The following is a 25,619-nucleotide window of genomic DNA, read 5'->3' as shown; positions in this document are numbered from 1 at the left end:
AACTTGATCTACCCTCAGTTTTTACGCCTGTCTTGTATAAGACGATAATTTTGTGGATTATCCGAACATGAACTGTGAAAAAGGAATGGATGAAATCCAACAGTTCAGCGGCACAGCTGCACGTCGAGCCCAATAATTGCTCATGTGGTTTGAACTGCTGTCAAATCTCACGGTGACAGTTTTGTATTGTAGATTTAAATTGTCCAAAAAAGTAAAGGCATCCAATAACATAGGGGATCACTAAAATGGTGTTTGTGCCCATGACAGCCGACTTAACGTGATATATGAGGGAATGGTGTTGTATTTTTTGTGATGCGTGAAAGTGATCGAGTCTAAAGTAGACGCAACACTAAAACCATTCTAGATAAAATCTGTCATCTTCATTAAACTTTACTCTTTTTTTTCTTCTCTCCTGTCCTGTTCTCCTGCTTTCTTGATGTAAATGGATTCGTTATTTGCTTTTATGCTGCACAGTTTTCATTTTACTTTTGTAATCATGCTTACATTAGTTTACAGAACACTCATCGTTGTGCATGCCAATTAAGTACTGTTGTGTTTCGTATAAATTTGCTTATCTGTCTTTTTTTGGGTTGTTTTTTTGGGGTGGGTTTTTACTTTGTTCTCTTTTTCTTTTCCTCCACCACCAAAGGTGGATGGAGGTCATGTTTTTACCCCTGTCTGTTTGTCTGTTTATTTGTGATCAAGATATCCAAAAAGTTGAGGACGGATTCGGACAAAATTTGGCAGAGAGGTCGCGTATGTGACAAGGACGAAATGATTAGATTTTGGTGAAGATCCGGATCTGTCTTCTAGAGTTTTTAAGTGATTCTTCACCATTGGGAGATCGGGCCAAAAACGACATATAGCAGGATATCTCAAAAAGTTGTGGATGGATTTGGACGAAACTTGTTGGACCGGTTGAGTGGGTGACAAGACCGACTCGATTCAATTTTGGTGAATATCTGGATATGGTTTCAGATACGAGATTTAATTAATTTTCTAATTGATTCTTCACCATTGGGAGATCGGGCAAAAAGCGATATATAACATGATATCTTGCTATAATTCACCAAATGTCCGTCTGTCTGTTTGTTTGAAGGTACCCTAAAAACTGCGGAACCGATCTCAACGATATTTTGGGTGGATAATCCTGGGATCTCCAGGAGTAAAATAGGCTATTTAGTTTTCCCAATTTCAGCTTTAGTCTCCAGCATTCTCAGGTTTGGACTCACGCATAACGTTCGCATAATGTTCATTGTTCTCATTGTGACGATGTTGCTTTCCCGGGTGCCGCACAAACGGCTGCACCGATCGCTGCACGGCTGCACCGATTGAACTCGGTGACCTCGGACAAATACCTTTTATAAGGACACAGGTTGAATCCCTGCTTCAGAGAATTCTAACCCATTTCAACTGAAGGAAACACGTATCGGGAGTACATACGACATAGCGATTGTGAACACGATTAGTTTAATCTCTACATGAGAGAATTCCACATAGCTATTTTGGCTGTGAATACACTAACAGATCACTGACTCCATCGATCTTGCCAAGGCCGTAACAGCTTTCGGCTCAAAATACTTTTAACTGTTGATTTGGAAGTTTTTACAATGAAGGAAACACGTATCGGGAGTACATACGACATCGGGAGGATTAACTGCACGCGTCTTCAGTATCAAGCTTAAATCTGTCATGGCGGATCTGAAGAGTGGAATGCTTGGAGAAGTGGTGGGCTACTTCGGCATGAAGGAGGATCAGAAACGTGGACTCCCACACTGCCACATCCTGCTGATACCTGCTCCCACATGACGTTATTTTCCCGGGTGCCGCACAAACGGCTGCACCGATCGAGATTTAATGGATGTTTATATAAATCGTTTAAAAGAAAAAAAAGCCTTCAAATTCTGATATTTAGCCTTTTCATTTGGGCCTCCCAATTGAAGCCCCGCCTATAGGGCGGGTACCGTTGCTAGTTTAAAAAAGTCATGGACGAGTTAAGACTAAACTTGGTGGATGAGTTGGTTAGGTGGCAAGAACAAGCCGATTAGATTTTGGTTCAGGTCCAAATCCAGATCCAGTCTATCAGTGGGATACAACAACAGGCATTTTAAGGCCATTTTCCCTGCAAGATCGGGGGTCAGCCTTGCGGTCCCCATGACAATGTTCTCCATTTTGCCCTATTTTCTGCATCTCCCCTTGTTAACCCCCTTGCCCGCATTTCTTCCTCGACCACTTCAGCCAAGTCCCTCTCGGTCTTCCCCGTCCTCTACTTACTTCTACATTCATTTCCATCACTCTTCTCAACCAGTCACTTTCATCCTTCCTCAACACATGACCAAACCATCTCAACCTGTTTCTCTTCACAGCATCCATCACAGGCTCCATTCCCATCATCTTTCGCAATTCATCATTTGTCTTCCTCTCTCTCAACGATACTCCACACATCCACCGAACCATTCGCATCTCCACCCTTTCCAGCCTTCGTTGCTGCTCTCCGTTCATTACCCATGTCTCACTCCCATAAATCATAACACTTCTCACACATGCAGCATACACCTTTCCCTTCAGCTTCAACGACACTCCCCTCCTCATCAGCACGCCACTCAGTTCCCGAAACTTCTTCCATGCACATCTCACTCAAGCAACCGTTGCCGAGTCTGATCCACCTTCTCCATTCAGCATGTCTCCTAGGTAACAAAATGTTTTCACAGCAGATATCTAGACGCAACACTAAAACCAACACTAAAACCAACGCAACACTAAAGTGGGATACAAAACATAAACTGTTCATCCTGGCAGATGTGTGCGCTCTACCAAGTTCCGTTCTAGTTTCATGATATATTCTTTTAAATCAACCAGATTCGGTGGCTTAATGCTTAGAGCGTTTGCTCAGAGTCTAAGTCTCTAAGAGGTCAAATCCTGGCCCAGTCATACCGAAGACTTAAATAATGTGCTACGTGCTACTTTCTTGCTTCACGTTCAGAATTTAAAAGGCTAGACTACAGGCTAGGCAATGGCAAACCACCCAATATAACCCTTGCCAAGAAACTGCTTTGGCAGCACCTATGCTCTGTAAAGACTACGGCAAATCAAATCATTCCTCTAAACTCTAAAGTGTCTTGAGACATTTTGTTGTGAAAGACACTGCTGATGACATTTCGTTATTATTATTATTATTATTATTATTATTACTAGGGCATGCCCGTACGTGGGTGCAAAAAAACATGCGTGCAAACAACAACAACAAAAAAAAACTTTGAAACCACGTGGCAGTAACGACCACAGAACCCCCCCTCTATTTACATGAAATGGTTTGGTCCATTCGCAAAGCCAAAGCGAACGGCTTGCGAGTACGGTAGAACCCCCCCCCTCTATTTACATGAAATGGTTTGGTCCATTCGCAAAGCCAAAGCGAACGGCGAACGGCTAAATCGCCATAGCTCGGTAACTACTTCTCCGATTAATATGAAACCTTGAAAAGGCACATCCTCAGGTCCCCAGCAATATACCTGGCAAGTTTCAAGTATATCGGACCCGTGGTTGTCGAGAAACAGCGGTCACAGACAAACACACACACACACACACACACACACAGACACACAGAGATTACTGGAATTATAGATAGACTAGGGCGTGCCCGTACGTGGGTGCAAAAAAACATGCGTGCAAACAACAACAACAAAAAAAAACTTTGAAACCACGTGGCAGTAACGACCACAGAACCCCCCCCTCTATTTACATGAAATGGTTTGGTCCATTCGCAAAGCCAAAGCGAACGGCTTGCGAGTACGGTAGAACCCCCCCCCCTCTATTTACATGAAATGGTTTGGTCCATTCGCAAAGCCAAAGCGAACGGCTTGCGAGTACGGTGACCATACCTTGGGAACCACTTGTCCGATTAATTTCAAACCTTGAAAAGGCACATCCTCGGGTCCCCAGCAATATACCTGGCAAGTTTCAAGTATATCGGACCCGTGGTTGTCGAGAAACAGCGGTCACAGACAAACAAACACACAGACACACAGAGATTACTGGAATTATAGATAGATTATTATTATTAAGCAACCATTATGCACAAGTGCCATCTTAAGCCGAGGTTAGTTGTTACAAACCTGTTTGTTCTGCAGGGCAGGTGGTATGTGAACCTCCAAACAATAGGTTGGACAAGTTCACTGGGACTTTATTTTGTGCTGACAACAAGTATGCTCTGGACAATGACAAGATTCTACTGCGTGGCTGTGTGCTGCGGAACACGGAGTGGTGCCACGGTCTTGTGATCTTTGCAGGTACCAAATGTTCAATGAAGGTCATTGCTTGATACCTCCCTTTGTCATGTTTCACTGTCATATTCCAGAAAATAAAGTGCTTACAAATTGCAGTTAGCATTAAAACCCCTTTTAAAATTTTTTTTTATTTTTTAACAAAATAAAGCATCAATCTAATATAATAACCCCAAGGTGCTTGATTAAATTATAATTGCAGATTAATCAAATGCACTGGTAGCATATCACCAACATTTGTACATACATGTAAAACTAGCTGGATACGTACGGAGGTTTATTTGTCTGTCCGTGAGCAGGATATCTCAAAATGGTAATATTGGATTTGGACGAAATTTGGTGGGCAGGTTGGGTGTCTACCCAGGACGAATTGATGAGATTTTGGTGAAGATGTGGATCCGGATACTATAATTATTTAATAATAATAATAATAATAATTCATTTATTTTGTATAGCGCTTTTCCAGAAGCCCAAAGGCGCTTTGACAGAGTGGCAAACATAATGCATAACAATACATGAAAACAACAATTGCAAAAAGACAAGAATCAATAGGGAAATATTTAAAGCAAAAGGAGGGAGAAGGAGAAGAGATAGTCAGGGGTTAAATGCTGTGGGTTGAATGTTGAATGCAGTGTTGAACAGGTGGGTCTTTAGTGATGTTTTGAATGTGGTGAGTGAGGAGGAGTCTCTGATGGTGTGAGGTAGTGAGTTCCAGAGGGTGGGAGCAGCGATGGAGAAGGCCCTGTCCCCCCAGGATCTGAATTTGGTCCGGATGGAGGGGGTCAGGAGGTTGGTACCAGCAGAGCGGAGGTTGCGGGTGGGAGTGTGTCTGGAGAGGAGGTCAGCCAGGTAGGATGGGGCCAGGTTATGGAGGGCTTTGTATGTCAAGAGGAGGATTTTGTACTGGATTCTCTGGGGGATGGGGAGCCAGTGAAGCTTGTAAAGGACGGGGGTGATGTGGTCACGGGTCCGGGAATGGGTGAGTAGACGGGCAGCGGAGTTCTGAATGTATTAGAGTTTATTGGTGATTTTTGAGGGTGAACCATAGAGGAGGCTATTGCAGTAGTCCAGACGGGAGGTGATGAAGGCGTGGATGAGGGTTTCTGCAGCCGTGGAGGAGAGGGATGAGCGGAGACGGGCAATGTTTTTCAGGTGAAAGAAGGCTGACTTTGTGATCTGTTTAGTGTATTTGTCGAAGGAAAGGGTTTGGTCAAAGATGACGCCAAGATTCCGGATGTGAGGGGAGGTGGATACTGGGATACCGTCGATGTTGAGGGCAAAGTTATGGGTGGATTTTGTGAGCGTTTTTGGGCCAATGATGATTATTTCAGATTTATCACAGTTAAGCTTGAGGAAGTTGATTTGAAGCCAGGATTTTATTTCAGTGATGCAGTTTGTCAGGATAGAGTGGGTGTCGGTGGAGACGGACTTGGTGGAGATGAAAAGCTGGATGTCATCGGCGAAGCAGTGGAATTGGAGACCATGACGGCGGATTAAGTGACTGAGCGGGGACAGGTAAAGGATGAAGAGGAGGGGGCCAAGAACTGAACCTTGGGGGACACCTTGGGGGAGGGGAGCAGTGGGGGATTTGCAGTTATTGATGGAGATGAACTGGCATCTGTCAGAGAGGTATGATTTAATCCAAGAGAGGGCAGTGCCGGTAACGTTAAAGGTGGATTCAAGTCGGGCGTGGTGACATCATTCCACGCACCAAGTGGGCGGTGGCCACGCCCGAGGGGTAGGCGTGGCCTCATGATATACACCGGGCGACCAGCCCGGAGGAGTTCAGTGTTACAGTGTAGTCTTACAATAAAGACGTTTATAAGTTACCGCTTGTCCGCTTCCTCCTTGCTCGCAAGCAGCGCGCGTAACGCCGCGCTTTACTGGTGACCCTCGACGTTGGATCTGCCGGAGCGATCCTTCCACACGCGACGCCATCGCCATGGCCGCCTTCGTCAAACTTCCGGAATTTTGGGAGGCTCAGGCCGAAGTCTGGTTCGTCCAGGCCGAAGCCCAATTTCAGCTTCGGCACCTCACCGGCGATGACACGCGCTACTGCCACGTCGTCGCCTCCCTCGGGCCCGGCACGGCCGCTCGAGTTGTGTCCGTCCTTCGCCACCCACCGGACGGCCACAAGTACGAGGCACTCAAGCGGCTACTCCTAGCCACGTTCAGCCTCACGGACGACGCACGGGCCGACCGCCTCCTGGATCTCCCCGAGCTCGGTGAGACGCGCCCGTCGGTCCGAATGGACCATATGCTGTCACTGTTGGGCGACGAAGCCCCCGGTTCGCTATTCCGGGCGCTTTTCCGTCGCCAACTTCCAGCGCAGGTTCGCCTCGCGTTGGCCGGGACCGGGCTAACGGAACCCCGAGCATTGGCGGCCGAGGCGGACAAGTACTTCGCCGCTTCGGACACGCGGGCGAGCGTTGGCGTGGCCGTCACGGCCTTCGACGCTGATGTTCCACAGCATCATCTTCAACAGCACGCTGAAGTTCAGCAGCATGCTGAGACGCACCTCGTGAACGCCGCCACGCCCCGCCCACCGCCGCGGCGAAAACCGCCACCGCGGGGAAACCCGTCGACTCCACCGGCCTGGCGGAGCCAGCCGCGCTCCTCCAGCTCCACCACCTGGTGCTGGTTCCACGCCAAGTTCGGCCACGAAGCTCGGCGGTGTCATCCGCCGTGCTCCTTCAACGGGTCGGGAAATGCCCGGGCCGGCGCTCAATTGTGGCGATGAGCGCCGGCCGTTCGAGCAGCCTGCTGTTCATAACGGACACCTTCTCCGGGCGCCGTTACCTGTGCGACACGGGAGCGCAGGTGAGTGTCATTCCCGCCGGCACGTCAGACAAGCACGCCGCGGGTAGGGGCCCCGCGCTGCTTGCCGCGAACGGGACGCCCATCCGTACGTACGGAAAACGCTGCCTCTCTCTGCGGTTTGGAGGGCAGGTTTTCCGATGGACGTTCGTCACCGCCGACGTGCCCATGGCACTGCTTGGCGCGGACTTCCTGTGCGCTAATGGGCTCCTGGTCGACGTCAAGCGCAGACGGCTTGTCCAGGCCGAGACGTTCAGCTCGCTCGCGTGTGCGTTGCCCAGCTCAACGAGCAGCTTGCCAAGCGGCTTGCCGAACGATTCGGTTCCGGCCACGTTGGTCTGTACGCTTCCGGCAGCGGACGCATTCACCCGCCTCCTCGCCGGCTTCCCGGCCCTCACGCGGCCCACCTTCTCGGCGGGGGCCGTCAAGCACGGGGTGGCCCATCACATCCCCACCGTCGGGCCACCGGTCTACGCCCGGGCACGCCGCCTCGAGCCGACGAAGCTGGCGGTGGCAAAAGTGGAGTTCGCTACCCTGGAGCGACTCGGCATCGTTCGGCGCTCAGAGAGCGCTTGGGCGTCGCCGCTGCACATCGTGCCGAAGCCCGGCGGGGGATGGCGACCGTGCGGGGACTATCGCCGTCTCAATGACGCCACGACTCCCGACCGCTACCCCGTCCCCCACATTCAGGACTTTTCCGCCCGTTTGGCGGGCAGGTCCTTCTTCTCGAAGGTGGACCTCATACGCGGCTACCATCAGGTCCCCGTCAGGCCGGAGGACGTCCCGAAGATGGCGGTCATCACGCCATTCGGACTCTTCGAGTTCCTGCGCATGCCCTTCGGTCTGAAGAATGCGGCTCAGGCGTTCCAGCGACTGATGGACAGCGTCCTGCGCGACTTGGATTTTGTCTACGTCTACCTGGACGATATCCTCGTCGCCAGCGCGTCCCGCGAAGAGCACCTACGCCACCTCCGCACGCTCTTCGAACGCCTGGGCCAGCATGGCCTGATTGTGAACCCCGCAAAGTGCCAGTTCGGCGCCGCCACAATCGATTTTCTGGGGCACCGTGTCACCAGGCACGGCGCCGTCCCCCTGCCGGCCAAGGTGGAGGCGGTGAAGGGGTTTCCGCGCCCCCGCACGATCAGAGGGCTGCAGGAGTTCCTGGGCATGGTGAACTTTTACCATCGGTTCCTGCCCCGTATCGCCCAGCTCCTGCGCCCCCTGCACGAAGCTCTCCGAGGTAAGCCGGGCAAAGGCGACGTTACCTGGACCGAGCAGATGGACATGGCGTTCACGGGTGCGAAGCTCGCCTTGGCTAACGCCACCATGCTCGCGCACCCGGCGCCCGATGCACCGATCGCCCTCACCACCGATGCCTCGGACTACGCGGTGGGCGCGGTGCACGAGCAATGGGTGCGTGGAGCTTGGCAACCGCTGGCGTTCTTTAGCCGGCAGCTTCGCCCGCCCGAACGCCGTTACAGTACCTTCGACCGCGAGTTGCTCGGACTTCACTTGGCGGTCAGGCACTTCCGCCATCTGCTCGAGGGCCGGGCGTTCACTGCCTTCGTCGACCACAAGCCGCTGATCTTCGCGATGGGCAAGGTCACCGAGCCGTGGTCGGCCCGGCAGCAGCGTCACCTCTCGGCCGTGTCCGAGTACACGACGGACATCCAGCACGTCGCGGGGAAGGACAACCCGGTGGCGGATTGCCTTTCCCGGGCCGTCGCCCACGCAGTCCACCTCGGCATCGACTATGCCCGGATGGCAGTGGACCAGGCCGCTGACCCCGACGTCCAGGCCTTGCGGACCGCCGTCACGGGCCTCCGCGTCACCGAGGTGCCGTTCGACGGCGCGGGCGCGGCCCTCTTGTGCGACGTCTCCCTCGGGCGTCCTCGCCCCATTGTGCCCGCGGGCTGGCAGCGCCAGGTGTTTGACGCCATCCACGGCCTGTCCCACCCGGGCGCGAGGGCCTCCCAAAGGCTGATCGCCGACAAGTTCGTCTGGCATGGCCTCCGGAAGGCCGTCCGCGGCTGGGCCAGGACGTGCCTCGCGTGCCAGCGCGCCAAGGTGCACCGGCACACCCAGGCCCCGTTGGCCCCATTCACGGTGCCGGAATGCCGGTTTGACCACGTCCACGTGGACCTGGTGGGACCTCTGCCCCCCTCGCGGGGTTTCACCTACGTCCTCACCATGGTGGACCGCACCACCCGGTGGCCGGAGGCCGTGCCCTTGGCGTCGACAACGGCGGCCGATGTCGCGCAGGCTTTCATCGCCACCTGGGTCGCCCGGTTCGGCGCCCCCTCAGACATCTCATCCGACCGCGGCCCCCAGTTCACCTCGGAGCTATGGGGGGCGGTTGCGCAGGGGCTCGGGGTCCGGCTGCACCGAACCACGGCCTACCACCCCCAGGCTAACGGCCTGTGTGAGCGATTTCACCGCTCATTGAAGGCCGCGCTCCGGGCCACCCTCCGCGACGGCGGCTGGGTCGACAGGCTCCCCTGGGTCCTGCTGGGCCTCCGGACGGCGCCCAAGGAGGACCTGCGCGCATCCGCGGCGGAGTTGGTCTTCGGGCAACCGCTGCGGGTGCCGGGCGAGTTCCTCCCCGACTCCACGGCACCATGGTCCGCGGCACAGCAGCGCTCCGCTCTGCAAGAGACCGCCCAGAGGTTCGCCCCGGTGCCAACGGCATGCCACGGGCACCCACCGACGCACGTCGCCCCGGAGCTTCGCACGGCGGAGTACGTCTTCGTCCGCCACGATGCCCATCGGACACCACTGCGGCCCCCGTACGACGGGCCTTTCCGCGTGCTGGAGACCGGGGCGAAGCACTTCACCCTGGACATCGGCGGTACTCCTGACCGCGTTTCGGTAGACCGCCTCAAGCCGGCCCACCTCGATGTGGACCATCCACCGCCAGTGGCCCGACCCCCACGTCGGGGCCGCCCTCCTGCGGGCGGACCCCCGGCACCGCCCAGCCCCGCCGCCACGGCGCCCCCCGGTCCTGCACCCATCCCAGGGGCAGCCAGGGGCATCCCACCTGGTATCCCTGCACCCCGGACGCCGCCGATCGCCAGGGGGCGCTTCGGCCGGGTCATTCGTCTGCCCCGCAAACTGGCCCTCCAGGTGCGCGGGAATTCTGGGGGGGCGCGTGTGGCGGACACAAAAGCCCACTGGCGTGGTGACATCATTCCACGCACCAAGTGGGCGGTGGCCACGCCCGAGGGGTAGGCGTGGCCTCATGATATACACCGGGCGACCAGCCCGGAGGAGTTCAGTGTTACAGTGTAGTCTTACAATAAAGACGTTTATAAGTTACCGCTTGTCCGCTTCCTCCTTGCTCGCAAGCAGCGCGCGTAACGCCGCGCTTTAACATTGTGTTTTTTTTATGTTCAAACAATTTATTGTTAGTTTAAATCGAAATTATTTTGTTGCATTGAAGTTTCTTCAATTGAATGTCATTTGCAGTTACCTTAGCAAAGACCTCCTATGACTTTAAGTCTGTTGTCTTAACAGAAAGCAAGGGAAACATGACTGCTTTTGCGACGAATGAAAATCTGTTTCCCACACTTGCAGTGGCCCAACCTGCCCAAATTACGCAATATGAACCACACCCAGGCATGCTCGAAACACACCTGCAAAAGCTAAAAATGTCATCTCACTCATAAAACGCTGTATTTAAAGCATTAGCTTGAATGCAAAATAAATATTTGTCAGGGGAGAAAAAGGCATAATTAGCCACTTCAAGACCTTGCAACAGGAATTAAATGCTATTGGAGACATCATAGGTGCCGTAAACTTTACTGTGCTCTGATTTGTACTGAAACAGATACCTTTTTAGTATAGCATTTCCTTAAATCAGGCAATTATTGCTAATGCGAAGTACACACCCCGATAAAAGAACTTTTTAATTTATTTCATTTTGCCCTTTTGTTTCATGGTAACCACTGTTTTCTCCATGTTCTGACTCTCTATCGACAGGACAAGACACGAAGCTGATGCAGAACAGCGGAAAGACGCAGTGGAAAAGGACGAACATCGACAGACTCATGAACACACTTGTCCTCTGGGTGAGCGAGGGTGTGTGTGGGTCTCTTCCTCGTCAATAGGGCAGCTTCGGTTTATAAACCCTCAGTGCGTACTCACGTGCGTGGTCTTTCCACGATTCACTCGGGCCTTATGAAGTTACATGTGCCTGAGGTTTTCTTTTGTAAACGAAGCATTGCAGTTTCCTGTATCGTGTAGCCCATTAATTTTTTATGTCAGCAAGTTGAGACCAGCAGATTTTCTTTTAATCCCCTTTGGTTCGAAATGAATCCGAAGATTAAATGTTTCCTTATCATGGAGCAACATTATCTTGAACTGTCTCCATTGTGTACAAAATGAAGCAATATTGTGTTAAGCTCACATCCCTGCATTAGGAAACACCTCTACATGTAACAGGGGAAGGATTTGTCTAATTTGCAGTGAACAGTATGTTGGGAGGGGGAAGGTGTTTATTTTTAATTAATTTAACCAAAGATCATTTAACAGATGGTGTATTCAATTGCTTTGCATCACTGGCCATTTTGTTGCTGTACTCTTTTATTTATTTATTTATTTATTTTCTATGAATAGACGAGGCTCATGGAAGAGCAAGTACACTGAACAGATCAGGATGTAACAGACAAAAAAAAATAGGATGCAAAAGGAAACGGCAGAGACGCACGCAAAAGGAGCAGTAGAAAGGGGGGAAACACCAACAGCAGAGTTGAAGGCCAAGATAGAGTGAGGCTCGGACAAACAATGGTTGTGGGAGGAATGAGGGGGCAGGAGAGGATGCATGTGGTGGACATGATGGATACAGAAGGAAACTCTCAGGAGGCAAAGCTGGAAATTTGTAAGGAGGAGGTATTTGATGAGGTTAGGGGAGGCAGTATGCCATCAACCTGCAGATGAAGGCCTTTTAGGTGGATAGTGCTTTGTATGATGGAGGAATCCAAAGATTTGACATTGTTAATTTTGACACTGATAATGATTTGACATTGACTCTTGGTGATATGTGACATTGATAATATTTGTACTTTGCAGCCGTGCCATGAAATTATGTCATAATATTTAATTGCTTGTTGGATGTTTGTTGTTCCTCTTTGCAGATATTTGGATTTCTCATACTTATGGGAATCATTCTGGCGGTGGGAAATACCATCTGGGAAAGTCAGATTGGTTCCGACTTCCATGTCTTTCTCGCAATGGACTCGATTGTTCCAAACTCGGCCTTTTTTTCAGGATTCCTCACCTTCTGGTCATACATAATCATTCTCAATACGGTCGTTCCGATCTCCCTCTATGTCAGGTACAGAGAGCTCTGTTTTTTGACTGTCATAAAAAAACATTTACATAATTTACTCTTTCGAATAGAGATATTAATTTTAGAATTAAATTTTACCTTTTGAGACTTTTTTCTTTTTTGCACAATTTTCTGCATTTATGTTTCCTTTGTTTTTTTTCAATTACCATTTTCACCTGATTGCACTTTACAATTGCGGAAACTGCAGTGCATTGGGACACTGAGCGAATTGGGGAATCCACTCCATCAGCTATTTTGGCCAATGATATTCAGTGCCAATATCATGATGGTTGCATTTTCTTGATCAACATATCATGTTTGATCAATGAAGACATTATTTTGAAAGAATGTGTTGTAATTGCTCATATAATGAGATGAGATGGAACAGCTATCGATTTTCATTGCGCTTTTCACGAGACCTACCCAAGGTCCGAGTGGAATTCGATATTTGAGGCTCACTCATAACTGGAACTTTGTCACCTGTATGGCAGCTCCGCATGTGTACGGCTTCGTCTTTATGATTCAGTGTTAACATATTTGTTGATATTATGCCACCATCAGGCCTCCCTATACATGGGCAGCAGTAACTTGCAATGACCTGAAGGTGAAGTTCTGATAGTTTTGAACTTGGATGGATGACAGGTTGGGTGGCCACCTGTTCTCTCGATCTCTCAAAGGGTTTAATTTTGAGTGCAATTGTATGACGGAAGGATAGAAACAACGCCAATATGATTACAAACTATTTTTATTACAAGCAAAAAACAAGAGAAACTAAATGACAGAATAATAAATAATCAACAGTCACTAATTATAATTTGCTCTTGGCCTACAGAGAAAGCTATCGGATTCTATTATTGGGGAAAATGTCAGTGGCATAGAAAAGGCCCCTTTGTATGGTATGTGTCATGTGGCAGACAATATAAAAGAAGGGACATTCCATAGCTTATAGAAAATGCTAAACAATAGAAAAGAAGGGACATTCAAAAAATCTCGTGTGCATGCTAGCCCTTGTGTTCTACCCTTGTGTTCTTAGGAGGAACCAGGTAATGCTCTAGAAAAGTTTATATAAATGGGTGCCAATTTGATTCATGCAGCTGTATGAATGAAGTAGTCACTTTGAAACTAAGCCACTGTAACTGGATTGATAATACATTTATTTACAAGGCCCACCTTGACGTCCATTCAAGGGACGGCAAACACGTTGATTAATTGCCCTACCTGTGGAACATCAGGATGACGGCTTTCAACTGGGCTGAGATTCGAACCTCTAGGTGAGACAGCTCAGAAGTGAATGTGCATGTCTCTAGGCTATCCTACCAGCTCAGCTATAGGATGAAATAAGGCAATAAAATCAAATGGGATGGGTGGGGTGCAAGGACTAATTGAAAATCATGGAGATTAATTGAGACCCCACGGGAGGTAAAAGCCACTATTAGCGAATCAAGGGAGAGATGACCAATATCAGTCACAGCAGCTACATTGAGAACTGTTGTGGCAATTTAATAAATAATGAACCTTTTCCATAGCATAAGAACCTTAATGGCTTCGCCAGCACTTAACTGTCTCAAATGAAAAATAAATGCGCGTGAAGGAAGACAACCACCACGTACTTTGAGCTCTGTGCTCAACGTTTCTTCATGTCTTCCATGGCTATTAGATGAACCAAATCCAAAATATGGACCTGACTCCTCTCTCCTCGATTACTCACAGCCACAGACATGCAGATGAATGTTCAAATGTCCAGCCTGTCTCCAGGCTGGCAGATAGTTCAGATTGCGGGGAAACGTTTGGAGTAAATTGATAATGATCGATAACAAAATACCAAATGCTGCTTATCTAACATTAACTCTGCATGGCCCAATAATGTAATATATTCACATTCTAAATGGAATTTTCATCACAAAAGTAATACACAGCCATTTATCTAATGACGGTATAGACACTAAAATCACTACTTTTCTAACGCTTCCCTCCTCTGACATTCTTTAGCATCTTGCCAAAGTCTCTGTACTAAATTTCGGATAATCCATATACCTACATACAACGACGTTCACAAAATAAAACACTACATGGAATAAACGTAACACACATGTGATGGACACTATTGATAAGGAAAACGAAAGTAAATCTTTTTGGCTTCATCCTTCTTCAGCTACATTCTTCATATTGCAGATATCTATTCCTCATGACGTAATCTCAACCTGATAAGATCATGGCTGTGATTGGCGTAATTCTGTTGCCATGGCAACCATCTCAGTAACTTGGCTTGTGTACACGATATTTCAAATACCGTCGGGATTTACCTTTCATATTACACAGATCTATTATTCATCCCACCCGAAAGGCAGAAGTCATAAAATATCAGCTCCATGTTTTCAAACATTTCTCACTTATCTTTGAAGCTCACTTTCAGAAGTATGTATTCCAATGTAGCTCGTTTGGATGTGTTCCTGTTGTCATAACAATTGCTCAAGAAGGAATGTTAGGTTTTTCTGCTGCTGTACCCAACTTGACATGGATTGTTCAGCTGGAGCCTGTGGCCCTTTGTTGGGATACAACACAACAACAACAATAACATGCATTTTAAGGCCATTTTCCCTGCTAGAGCGGGGGTTAGCCAAGATAATTTCATCTAATTTAATTTACACTTTTTTAAGGACCATCGCTCACCTTCAGTTTTTCACCAAAAGTGATACTTCCTCTGCCAACTAAACTACAATCAATGGTATTTCCAAGAAGTGAAGACATTTTTTCACATTCAACAGCTGAGCATGACCCCATGTGCTTGGCTCTACCAATTTCTATGATCCCTTGAAGATCCCTCCTAGTACACTTCCCTGAGACCTCACCTAATCTCACCACGATGGACCACCTGGCCACATCCTTCATTTATTCACCCAGCAGAAGCTCTCGTTGGTTGTAATCTCTACATGCGGGTTTCAGAAGGTGGAACAGAATCCTCTCAGGACTCAAAGTACCCACCTTCATTTTGGTATAGGATCATGGTTCGAGGCTCAAGCTGGTCCATAAAACCTTCTCTCTTCCATGCATCCCCCATGCCTCATGCATAAAATTTGCTTTGCAGTAGATGATGGTCTCGTTGTTTGCAGTAGAGAATGGTCACCTCTTTCTGTTTGACTGAAGCTCGGTTCTTGTTGGTTTTATGGCAGGGGGAACCTATTCAGATTTTGCTTCGGTAGTGATGCTGAGGTCTTCTTCCTCACTGGAGAGGGAGCACCTACATTTATTCTTTTCAGCACACATTCCAGCTGCTCGGTGTGTCCGCATAGAGCCAAGTATCAGCTTTGGAGGGATCAGTGTCCCTTTATTGCCGACTTGTAATGTGTTCCAATCATTGATGGTCATTTATGGTTTCAGCCAGCCAGATCATGGCTTTTCCCCAAGGGACCCTGGACCACCCATGCTTGTCAGAGATGATCGATGGCACACCGGGGTGTCGTTCCAATAAGGAAAATCCCAAAATCTTTCCATGCGTCTCCACTTGCCACACTTGTAGCAAGACTCCAGAAAAATGCAACCTCTAATAATTAATTGGGACATCTATGACCAAGTCTACCACCCACCAAGCCCACCAGACATAAACCCTTGAACATCTCGCTGAAGCCTCACTTGCCTCGGAAGCATCTTTGTGAGGTTTTCAATTTGGTCCCTTATTCCTATTACGTATATAGCAAAACTATTTTTTCTTCACACTGGTCTTTCAGATCAGAAGATGTTGCCTTGAGAATCAATGGGCCAAGGTCATTCTGCTCCACGATTAGGTCTCCGCAGAGTTGCCAACTCAAACACACTTTTGGTTAAACTTTGTTGTGTTGCACAAAATGACATGAAACGGTGCGATTAATTATAAGGCACAAGTCCATTTATTCCACAGCACGTAACGCTACCATATCCAAGATGGCGTCTCACTGTCCCCATCCCACTTCCTCTTACATCATCATGTATCTTCACAATGATACACAACATCAGGCAATTCAACAACAACAACAACATTTGGAAAGAACATAACACTGAATGTTCTTTGGGTGTTTGAATTTGACCTTAACCCTGGTTTCCTGATGTGGGACCCTCAGCTTGGACCACAACCAACCCCATCTCCTGATCCTGATAACCCATTCCCATTTTTCAGAAGAAAGGTCACGATATGTGACCCTCATGACGTGCACCACTTTTTGAATGGTCTAATTTCAACGCCATTTGAGATGTTGCAATTGAGTCCATGATCAATCACCACCAACCTTTTATACTCGATGCCAAATGGTGATTTAGATCTGCAATAATTTATTGGCTCCATTTATGATCCATAGGGACCCCATTCAGCACATATATAGCAGATTCACGGAAAGTAGCCACAGAATTAGGTTAATTCGGATTCCGTTCAACCATTCATTGGCGAGACACCCAAACTGAATCGGGAGAGCCTCTGGGCTTCCCGCTTAGTCAAACTTAGCCAATGGAATGGCCTTGGCTGAGGCTGTACACACAGTGCCTGCCAAGTCCATCCATTAATTATTACCTCTACTGTCCCTTTTCAGCTCGATGCTCATCTGGACCTCAGTCATTACCGGGCGTTGAGAAAGCCTGGAAGAAATTAGTTGGTGGACTAAAATTAAAACCACCTTCTGACCATAAAAAATTACCCTGGGTGGCCCAATAATGTAATTAATATTTACATTCCTGATGGAATTTTGCATGACTAACATATGGCAATGACAGTCACTTGACAATTAGTCGATCAAAATCACTGTTCTTGTAACAACTTGGAGCACTTCCTTTTACACTCGAATAATCCTAATTGCGTTTTTGCATTTTGCTTGTGTTTAACTTTACATAGTAGAACTTCACTGCAGTGTCCCATGAAACCTTCACTACGTGCCCTCATAAAGAATGTTGAATTTAAGTCGGCGTGAATCTCACGGTTAATGTAGATATTGAGGCTTCGGATACTTGAACACGTGCAGTCGGTATAACCACGAACATCGTTTGGAGAAATGATTCTGTTCTTCCTGGATAATAGTCGCATGCACCTGCTGGCTTACCCATGTGCGGAACTTTTCTGTGTGCCCTGTTCCTTTTTTTATTCCCTCTACCTCAATGTTGTACATGTTTCTGCCTTTCCCACTGTCTGCAGCTGTCTTCTCTCTATCTCTGCTGCCTTCTGGTAGAGCCAGCAGATCGTGCTGCCTGGTAAGGCCCATCTATAGGCAGATTATGTGCCAGTGTTCGAGGTCCCATTGTTAGCTTAACCACTGACTCATTACTTCTTGTGCCTGTCTTATCGACTAATTGACTTGTACTTTGATGTAGCAATACTAACGTTTGGAAACAACTTACCTTGCACGATTGTTGAGCCTAACTGTGTCATCGATCCAAAGGGGTAGGTGTCGATGTTTGGTCAGGATTCAAATGTGGAACTTTGTGACCTGAGATTCTACTCCATACAGTGCATATCTAGAAGCTGTAATATCCCCCCAAAATCCTCTTCTTTTTCATTTTTCTCCTTTTTGGCCTTTTCATCTTTCCCTTGTGATGTGCATCTCAAACGGTGTGTGTGTGTGCAGTGTGGAGGTGATCCGCCTGGGCCATAGCTACTTTGTGAACTGGGACTTGCTTATGTATTACAAGGCCAAGGAGACGCCAGCACAGGCACGCACAACAACGCTCAACGAGGAGCTTGGGCAGATCGAGTACGTCTTCTCAGACAAGACTGGGACACTTACGCAGAACATCATGACTTTTAACAAGTGTTCCATTGATGGACAACTCTATGGTTTGTTTTACCACCATTTAGGGCTCAGTGTTTTGCATGTTGATTTTAGAAAGACGATTTGAAATGAAATTTGATGACTTATTTGAGGGAGAGAAAAGGCAAAAGGATTGTGTTTGCTGGTGCAAGTAGTGACGTTTGGATGATGTGCCGATGGATTTGTATATCTGTTTGCCAACTTGGGTTTCATCTCAGTTCAGCAAAGCTTGTTCAAGTGTAATGTTTCTTTTTGTACCAGATGTCCTTCCTCCAAATCCTTTTGCTCCTTTTCCCACCAGGATTTTGTCACTTATGAGTGTCCCCCCTTTGTCCCTCGTAAGTTAACCCGACTCTTTTTCAACTGTACAATTTAAGGTGGGGAAGGTTTTCTCTCTCCCTTGTGTTGCCAGTTGTGTTACTTCCCATTAACTGGAGTTGGCGTTCTTCATCTTGATTTGAGGGTTAGGGAAGGAACGTAACAGAGACTGAGTGGATATAATTTCCTTATTATTACTACTTCGTATGCAGCCTCTGGCTGTTGGTTGCATCATTTCTGGAAGGTTCTGCCGCTGATGCATCGCCCCCTGTTACCAGTAAGCTGGTACTCATTGTGCCAACCTCGAAGGATGACAGGCTAAGTCGACCACCTGGTTTTATTTGACGGCATGACAGGTGCTCAGACTGAAGACCCTAAGATCTTAAGCCAGATGGCCACCTTAACCGTTAAGTCAATACCAGGTTTAGAATTGTATTGATGTGTCTTGTATTTAATGGTACGTTTTTGTACTAATGTGTGTGTTTTTTTTTTGTTTTTTTTCAGGTGAACTTTATGACAAGAGTGGTCAATTGGTGGAAATTGATGCGGTATTACTACCTACATTATACATTTTAAAGTATTCTCATTGTAGTCTCAATTTTAAAAACAATTACCTTTCCTTTTTTTAAAATGATCTTGAAGTCTCAAACACTAAGGAACACATTAAGACAGTTATTTTTATGTTGAATGCCATTTTTTTTTTTTTTTTTTTTGTACATGGATTAACGCTAATGTAGAAAAGCTAACATTAAGAATGCAAGAGAACAAAGAGTAAATGTGCAGAATGTGTTAAGTATCATCGATATATGCCTTTCTATACCGCTACCAATATTTATATTAAATAATGATGTCACATTTGGGAAAAAATATGTCATGGAGTACGATAGTACTCCATATGGAGAGATGATGTGGGAAAAAATGGCTGCTGTGGCTGATGTGTAGAAAGTGATATGCTGAGAAGATATAATATATAGAGTGAGGATATAATCTTTTCTGAACTACCAAGACTTAACAAGAATGACCGCACTATGGACACAACCTGTGACAAAATCCGGTAATGGGTTGATTGGGAAACACACATTTAAAGTACTGTTAAAAGATGAACACCACCATTGAGAAACATTTAATGCGTTATTAAAAAAATTAACTCGACATCTCTTATCCATGTCACCTCCCCACGGTTATATCATCATCATCATCATCGTCATAATCACCATCATCGTCATCATCATCCTTATACGGAAGTAAAAGTTAGTCCTGTTAAAACTTCCTATCATTCCATGGATAGGGTTTGTATATGTCTCAACTACTTGAACATAACTTAAACTTCATTTATTGTGAGGTGTGTATGTTTGTTGGGTCGTCCGGGTAAAATTTGGTGAGAGGCAGACCAATGTTTGTCCAACCTGCTCTTAAATATTTGAATGATCGTGCAGTTGCCACTAACTGAGGAAGGCTATTCCATTTCTCACTTCCTCTTTGACCAAAAACAGTAAAAACTATTTGACTTTAATATCATAATGAGTTGATTCGTCACATGGTTATGGATTGCTTAACCCCAATATTGGACCATTCAAAAATTACGTAACACTAGTTTAAACTACATATTATGGCCATGACAGTATGGTTAGCAATAGTTTTTTTGTTTTTTTGTAATTTGTGTAACGTAACGCTTGCTTACCGTCAATTTGTCTCTGTGCTACGGTGGGTGGAGTCAAGTGACAGATGTGGGTGTGGTCCGACAGCTGTCCGACCGATGGGTGCACATTTCAAAAATCGACCCCCAACAAGAACCCTGACAACAACATCACACAAAGCTCTTGTATACCTGTGATATGTCACAGGTAAAAAGATGCTAGAATGCATCACTAATTACCACATCAGGAAATCGCTAAATTGCCAAGTTTTACCTCTTCAATCTTCTTTCCCTGTAAAAACAATGTTAAAATATTGCCCAATCTAACACAACTGCTGAAGCGATTAAAGTGATTCCAGCATGGGATGTTACTTTGTCTCTGGCCGAGCGTGCAAACCAAAATGAAAAAACAAAATAATACATTTGGCATTTTATGAAAATAAATCAAACATAAATGTGGACTCAACCAAAACAAGCCAAGATTGTGGGAAGGGGTTGGGTGGGTGGTGGGAGGGAGGGAGACGTACAGACACATCAGCCAAAAGCGATACATCATACATCAAAATTGATAAAACAGAAACAAGAAAAGAAAAAACATTTAAAAAATTAAAAACAGAGATGAAATCTCAAAAGAACAAGGTAGGGATTAACACCACAATACGACACCGCAATACAACACCGCAATCTTCTTATGGATTACCATGACATCTTTTGACATTGTTCCACTACAATCCCACAACAAAAGTAAAACATATATATATATATATATATATATATATATATATATATATATATATATATATATATATATATATATATATATATATATATATATCCTGTGGTTTGTTTCCAACCTAGCCGTCATCGTCCTTTCAGCATTGGCTGAGCATTGCACAAATTAAAACCGCTCGATCGGGTTCAATAGTGATTAACGGCATGAGTTACGCGACGCACAAACCCCTCGGGCGTTCAATACCAGCGTGACTCGTGCGAGGTTCAGTCCCCGTTCTCACGGCTGCGTGTGTTGAAGGTACTCGGGTCGTGACCGTTAACCCTTCCCCGCGTAGCTGCGGGCTCGGCGGCTGGAGTTGCTTAGCAATCCGTCCCCCACGAGTGTAGTGTGGGTGGCGGCCTCGTGGACTCGGAGCTCAAGGGGGAGCAGGGCTTAACCCCCCCTCAGTACGTCGACGAGCTCAAGATCCGCAACAATCCAGCAAGGAATCCAGCTCCAGCAAGGAATATATATATATATGTATGTATGTATGTATGTATGTATATATATGTGTATATATATATATGTATATATATGTGTATATATATATATGTATATATATATGTATATATATGTATGTATGTATATATATATGTATATATATGTATGTATGTATATATATATGTATGTATGTATATATATATATATATATATATATATATATATATATATATATATATATATATATATATATATATATATATATATATCTATCTATAATTCCAGCAATCTCTGTGTGTATGTTTGTATGTTTGTATGTTTGTATGTTTGTATGTATGTTTGTCTGTGACCGCTGTTTCTCGACAACTACCGGTCCGATATACTTGAAACTTGCCAGGTATATTGCTGGGGACCCGAGGATGTGCCTTTTCAAGGTTTGAAATTAATCGGACAAGCAGTTACCGAGCTATGTCCAAAAAACGATTCAACCAATCAGAGAGCAGCGAGCTATCACGTGTGCCGAACGTGGCGAACAGACTCTGCCTCGGACGGCACATTTGAGAGCGTATTCATTTATTTCACGTTTGCAAACTATGTTGGCGCTATGTTGGCGTTAAACTATGTTTTAAAACTAATAAAAACTAATTTGCGATTCATCGTAACTGCGATATACGACCTTCCGGAGCTCCCGTGAGAGCGTGCGCCATTACGGATAGTAATTCAATTAAAACATAAAAACATTGTCCCAATTCAGTCAGAGCGAAGGGCGTTGTTTTAAGCGAAGAGCGTTTTATTTTTCCCCTTAAATTCAGTCGCCGGACGGTGAAAGCTTTTTTTTGGGGGCAGCTACTGGCAGCGACGTACGGCCAATCACAGGACACGTTGTTGTGTCGACGTGCCGTGTTGTTTTCTCCTCGCGGTTTGGAATGTTTTTCCTTTTCATTTCTTTTCTCTTCCTTACGGAAGTACGGGCATTTCCTTAAATTTGCGATTCTTTCGCTTTCTTGCGCGTTTGGGCACGCTATGGCGATTTCTTTACCAAACTCCGAAGCCGTTCGCTTTGGACCACACCATTTCATGTAAATAGAGGGGGGGGATTGTCACCGTACTCACAAGCCGTTCGCTTTGGACCAAACCATTTCATGTATATAGAGGGGGGGGATATAATTTTAGATATAGATATAGTACGGGCATGCCCTAGTATATATAAATAAAGCAGTAAAGTAAAGCGCGGCGTTACGCGCGCTGCTTGTGAGCAAGGAGGAAGCGGACAAGCGGTAACTTATAAACATCTTTATTGTAGGAGCTCACTGTAACACTGGTCCGCTCCGGGCTGGGCGCCCGGTGTATATCATGAGGCCACGCCTACCCCTCGGGCGTGGCCACCCGCCCACTTGGTGCGCGGGATGATGTCACCACGCCAGTGGGCTTTTGTGTCCGCCACACGCGCCCCCCCAGAATTCCCGCGCACCTGGAGGGCCAGTTTGCGGGGCAGACGAATGACCCGGCCGAAGCGCCCCCTGGCGATCGGCGGCGTCCGGGGTGCAGGGATGCCAGGTGGGATGCCCCTGGCTGCCCCCGGGATGGGTGCAGGACCGGGGGGCGGCGTGGCGGCGGGGCTGGGCGGTGCCGGGGGTCCGCCCGCAGGAGGGCGGCCCCGACGTGGGGGTCGGGCCACTGGCGGTGGATGGTCCACATCGAGGTGGGCCGGCTTGAGGCGGTCTACCGAAACGCGGTCAGGAGTACCGCCGATGTCCAGGGTGAAGTGCTTCGCCCCAGTCTCCAGCACGCGGAAAGGCCCGTCGTACGGGGGCCGCAGTGGTGTCTGATGGGCATCGTGGCGGACGAAGACGTACTCCGCCACGTGAAGCTCCGGGGCGACGTGCGTCGGTGGGTGCCCGTGGCATGCCGTTGGCACCGGGGCGAACCTCTGGGCGGTCTCTTGCAGAGCGGAGCGCTGCTGTGCCGCGGACCATGGTGCCGTGGAGTCGGGGAGGAATTCCCCAGGCACCCGCAGCGGTTGCCCGAAGACCAACTCCGCCGCGGATGCGTGCAGGTCCTCCTTGGGCGCCGTCCGGAGGCCCAGCAGGACCCAGGGGAGCCTGTCGACCCAGCCGCCGTCGCGGAGGGTGGCCCGGAGCGCGGCCTTCAATGAGCGGTGAAATCGCTCACACAGGCCGTTAGCCTGGGGGTGGTAGGCCTTGGTTCGGTGCAGCCGGACCCCGAGCCCCTGCGCAACCGCCCCCCAGAGCTCCGAGGTGAACTGGGGGCCGCGGTCGGATGAGATGTCTGAGGGGGGCCCGAACCGGGCGACCCAGGTGGCGATGAAAGCCTGCGCGACATCGGCCGCCGTTGTCGACGCCAAGGGCACGGCCTCCGGCCACCGGGTGGTGCGGTCCACCATGGTGAGGACGTAGGTGAAACCCCGCGAGGGGGGCAGAGGTCCCACCAGGTCCACGTGGACGTGGTCAAACCGGCGTTCCGGCACCGTGAACGGGGCCAACGGGGCCTGGGTGTGCCGGTGCACCCTTGGCGCGCTGGCACGTGAGGCACGTCCTGGCCCAGCCGCGGACGGCCTTCCGGAGGCCATGCCAGACGAACTGTCGGCGATCAGCCTTTGGGAGGCCCTCGCGCCCGGCGTGGGACAGGCCGTGGATGGCGTCAAACACCTGGCGCTGCCAGCCCACGGGCACGATGGGGCGAGGACGCCCGAGGGAGACGTCGCACAAGAGGGCCGCGCCCGCGCCGTCGAACGGCACCTCGGTGACGCGGAGGCCCGTGACGGCGGTCCGCAAGGCCTGGACGTCGGGGTCAGCGGGCCTGGTCCGCTTGCCATCCGGGCATAGTCGATGCCGAGGTGGACCTGCGTGGGCGACGGCCGGGGAAAGGCAATCCGCCACCGGGTTGTCCTTCCCCGCGACGTGCTGGATGTCCGTCGTGTACTCGGACACGGCCGAGAGGTGACGGCTGCTGCCGGGCCGACCACGGCTCGGTGACCTTGCCCATCGCGAAGATCAGCGGCTTGTGGTCGACGAAGGCAGTGAACGCACGGCCCTCGAGCAGATGGCGGAAGTGCCTGACCGCCAAGTGAAGTCCGAGCAACTCGCGGTCGAAGGTACTGTAACGGCGTTCGGAGCGGGCGAAGCTGCCGGCTAAAGAACGCCAGCGGTTGCCAAGCTCCACGCACCCATTGCTCGTGCACCGCGCCCACCGCGTAGTCCGAGGCATCGGTGGTGAGGGCGATCGGTGCATCGGGCGCCGGGGTGCGCGAGCATGGTGGCGTTAGCCAAGGCGAGCTTCACGCCCGTGAACGCCGTGTCCATCTGCTCGGTCCAGGTAACGTCGCCTTTGCCCGGCTTACCTCGGAGAGCTTCGTGCAGGGGGCGCAGGAGCTGGGCGATACGGGGCAGGAACCGATGGTAAAAGTTCACCATGCCCAGGAACTCCTGCAGCCCTCTGATCGTGCGGGGGCGCGGAAACCCCTTCACCGCCTCCACCTTGGCCGGCAGGGGGACGGCTCCGTGCCTGGTGACACGGTGCCCCAGAAAATCGATTGTGGCGGCGCCGAACCGGCACTTTGCGGGGTTCACAATCAGGCCATGCTGGCCCAGGCGTTCGAAGAGCGGTGCGGAGGTGGCGTAGGTGCTCTTCGCGGGACGCGCTGGCGACGAGGATATCGTCCAGGTAGACGTAGACAAAATCCAAGTCGCGCAGGACGCTGTCCATCAGTCGCTGGAACGCCTGAGCCGCATTCTTCAGACCGAAGGGCTATGCGCAGGAACTCGAAGAGTCCGAATGGCGTGATGACCGCCGTCTTCGGGACGTCCTCACGGCCTGACGGGGACCTGATGGTAGCCGCGTATGAGGTCCACCTTCGAGAAGAAGGACCCTGCCCGCCAAACGGGCGGAAAAGTCCTGAATGTGGGGGACGGGGTAGCGGTCGGGAGTCGTGGCGTCATTGAGACGGCGATAGTCCCCGCACGGTCGCCATCCCCCCGCCGGGCTTCGGCACGATGTGCAGCGGCGACGCCCAAGCGCTCTCTGAGCGCCGAACGATGCGAGTCGCTCCAGGGTAGCGAACACCGCTTTTGCCACCGCCAGCTTCGTCGGCTCGAGGCGGCGTGCCCGGGCGTAGACCGGTGGCCCGACGGTGGGGATGTGATGGGCCACCCCGTGCTTGACGGCCCCCGCCGAGAAGGTGGGCCGCGTGAGGGCCGGGAAGCCGGCGAGGAGGCGGGTGAATGCGTCCGCTGCCGGAAGCGTA

General features: G+C 49.2%; 1 protein-coding gene across 6 annotated transcripts in view; it reads left to right on the top strand.

Annotated features, from left to right (window-relative positions):
* The window catches only part of LOC137422152 (phospholipid-transporting ATPase ID), a 160,859-nt gene that overhangs the window by 66,891 nt on the left and 68,349 nt on the right, over positions 1–25,619 (top strand). For all 6 annotated transcript variants that reach the window (XM_078772335.1, XM_078772337.1, XM_078772340.1 and 3 more), the window contains exons 10-14: positions 4,128–4,286; positions 11,076–11,164; positions 12,230–12,429; positions 18,006–18,214; positions 19,011–19,054. In XM_078772335.1, the coding sequence (XP_078628461.1) occupies positions 4,128–4,286; positions 11,076–11,164; positions 12,230–12,429; positions 18,006–18,214; positions 19,011–19,054 (701 nt within the window). The remainder of the gene's footprint in view (positions 1–4,127; positions 4,287–11,075; positions 11,165–12,229; positions 12,430–18,005; positions 18,215–19,010; positions 19,055–25,619) is intronic.

This window comes from Myxine glutinosa, chromosome 2 (assembly GCF_964187855.1).
Source record: "Myxine glutinosa chromosome 2, kmMyxGlut1.1, whole genome shotgun sequence".
Classification (NCBI taxonomy): domain Eukaryota; kingdom Metazoa; phylum Chordata; class Myxini; order Myxiniformes; family Myxinidae; genus Myxine; species Myxine glutinosa.
The sequence above is the reverse complement of the archived record's forward strand: the minus strand, read 5'-3'. Positions and strand labels throughout refer to the sequence as shown.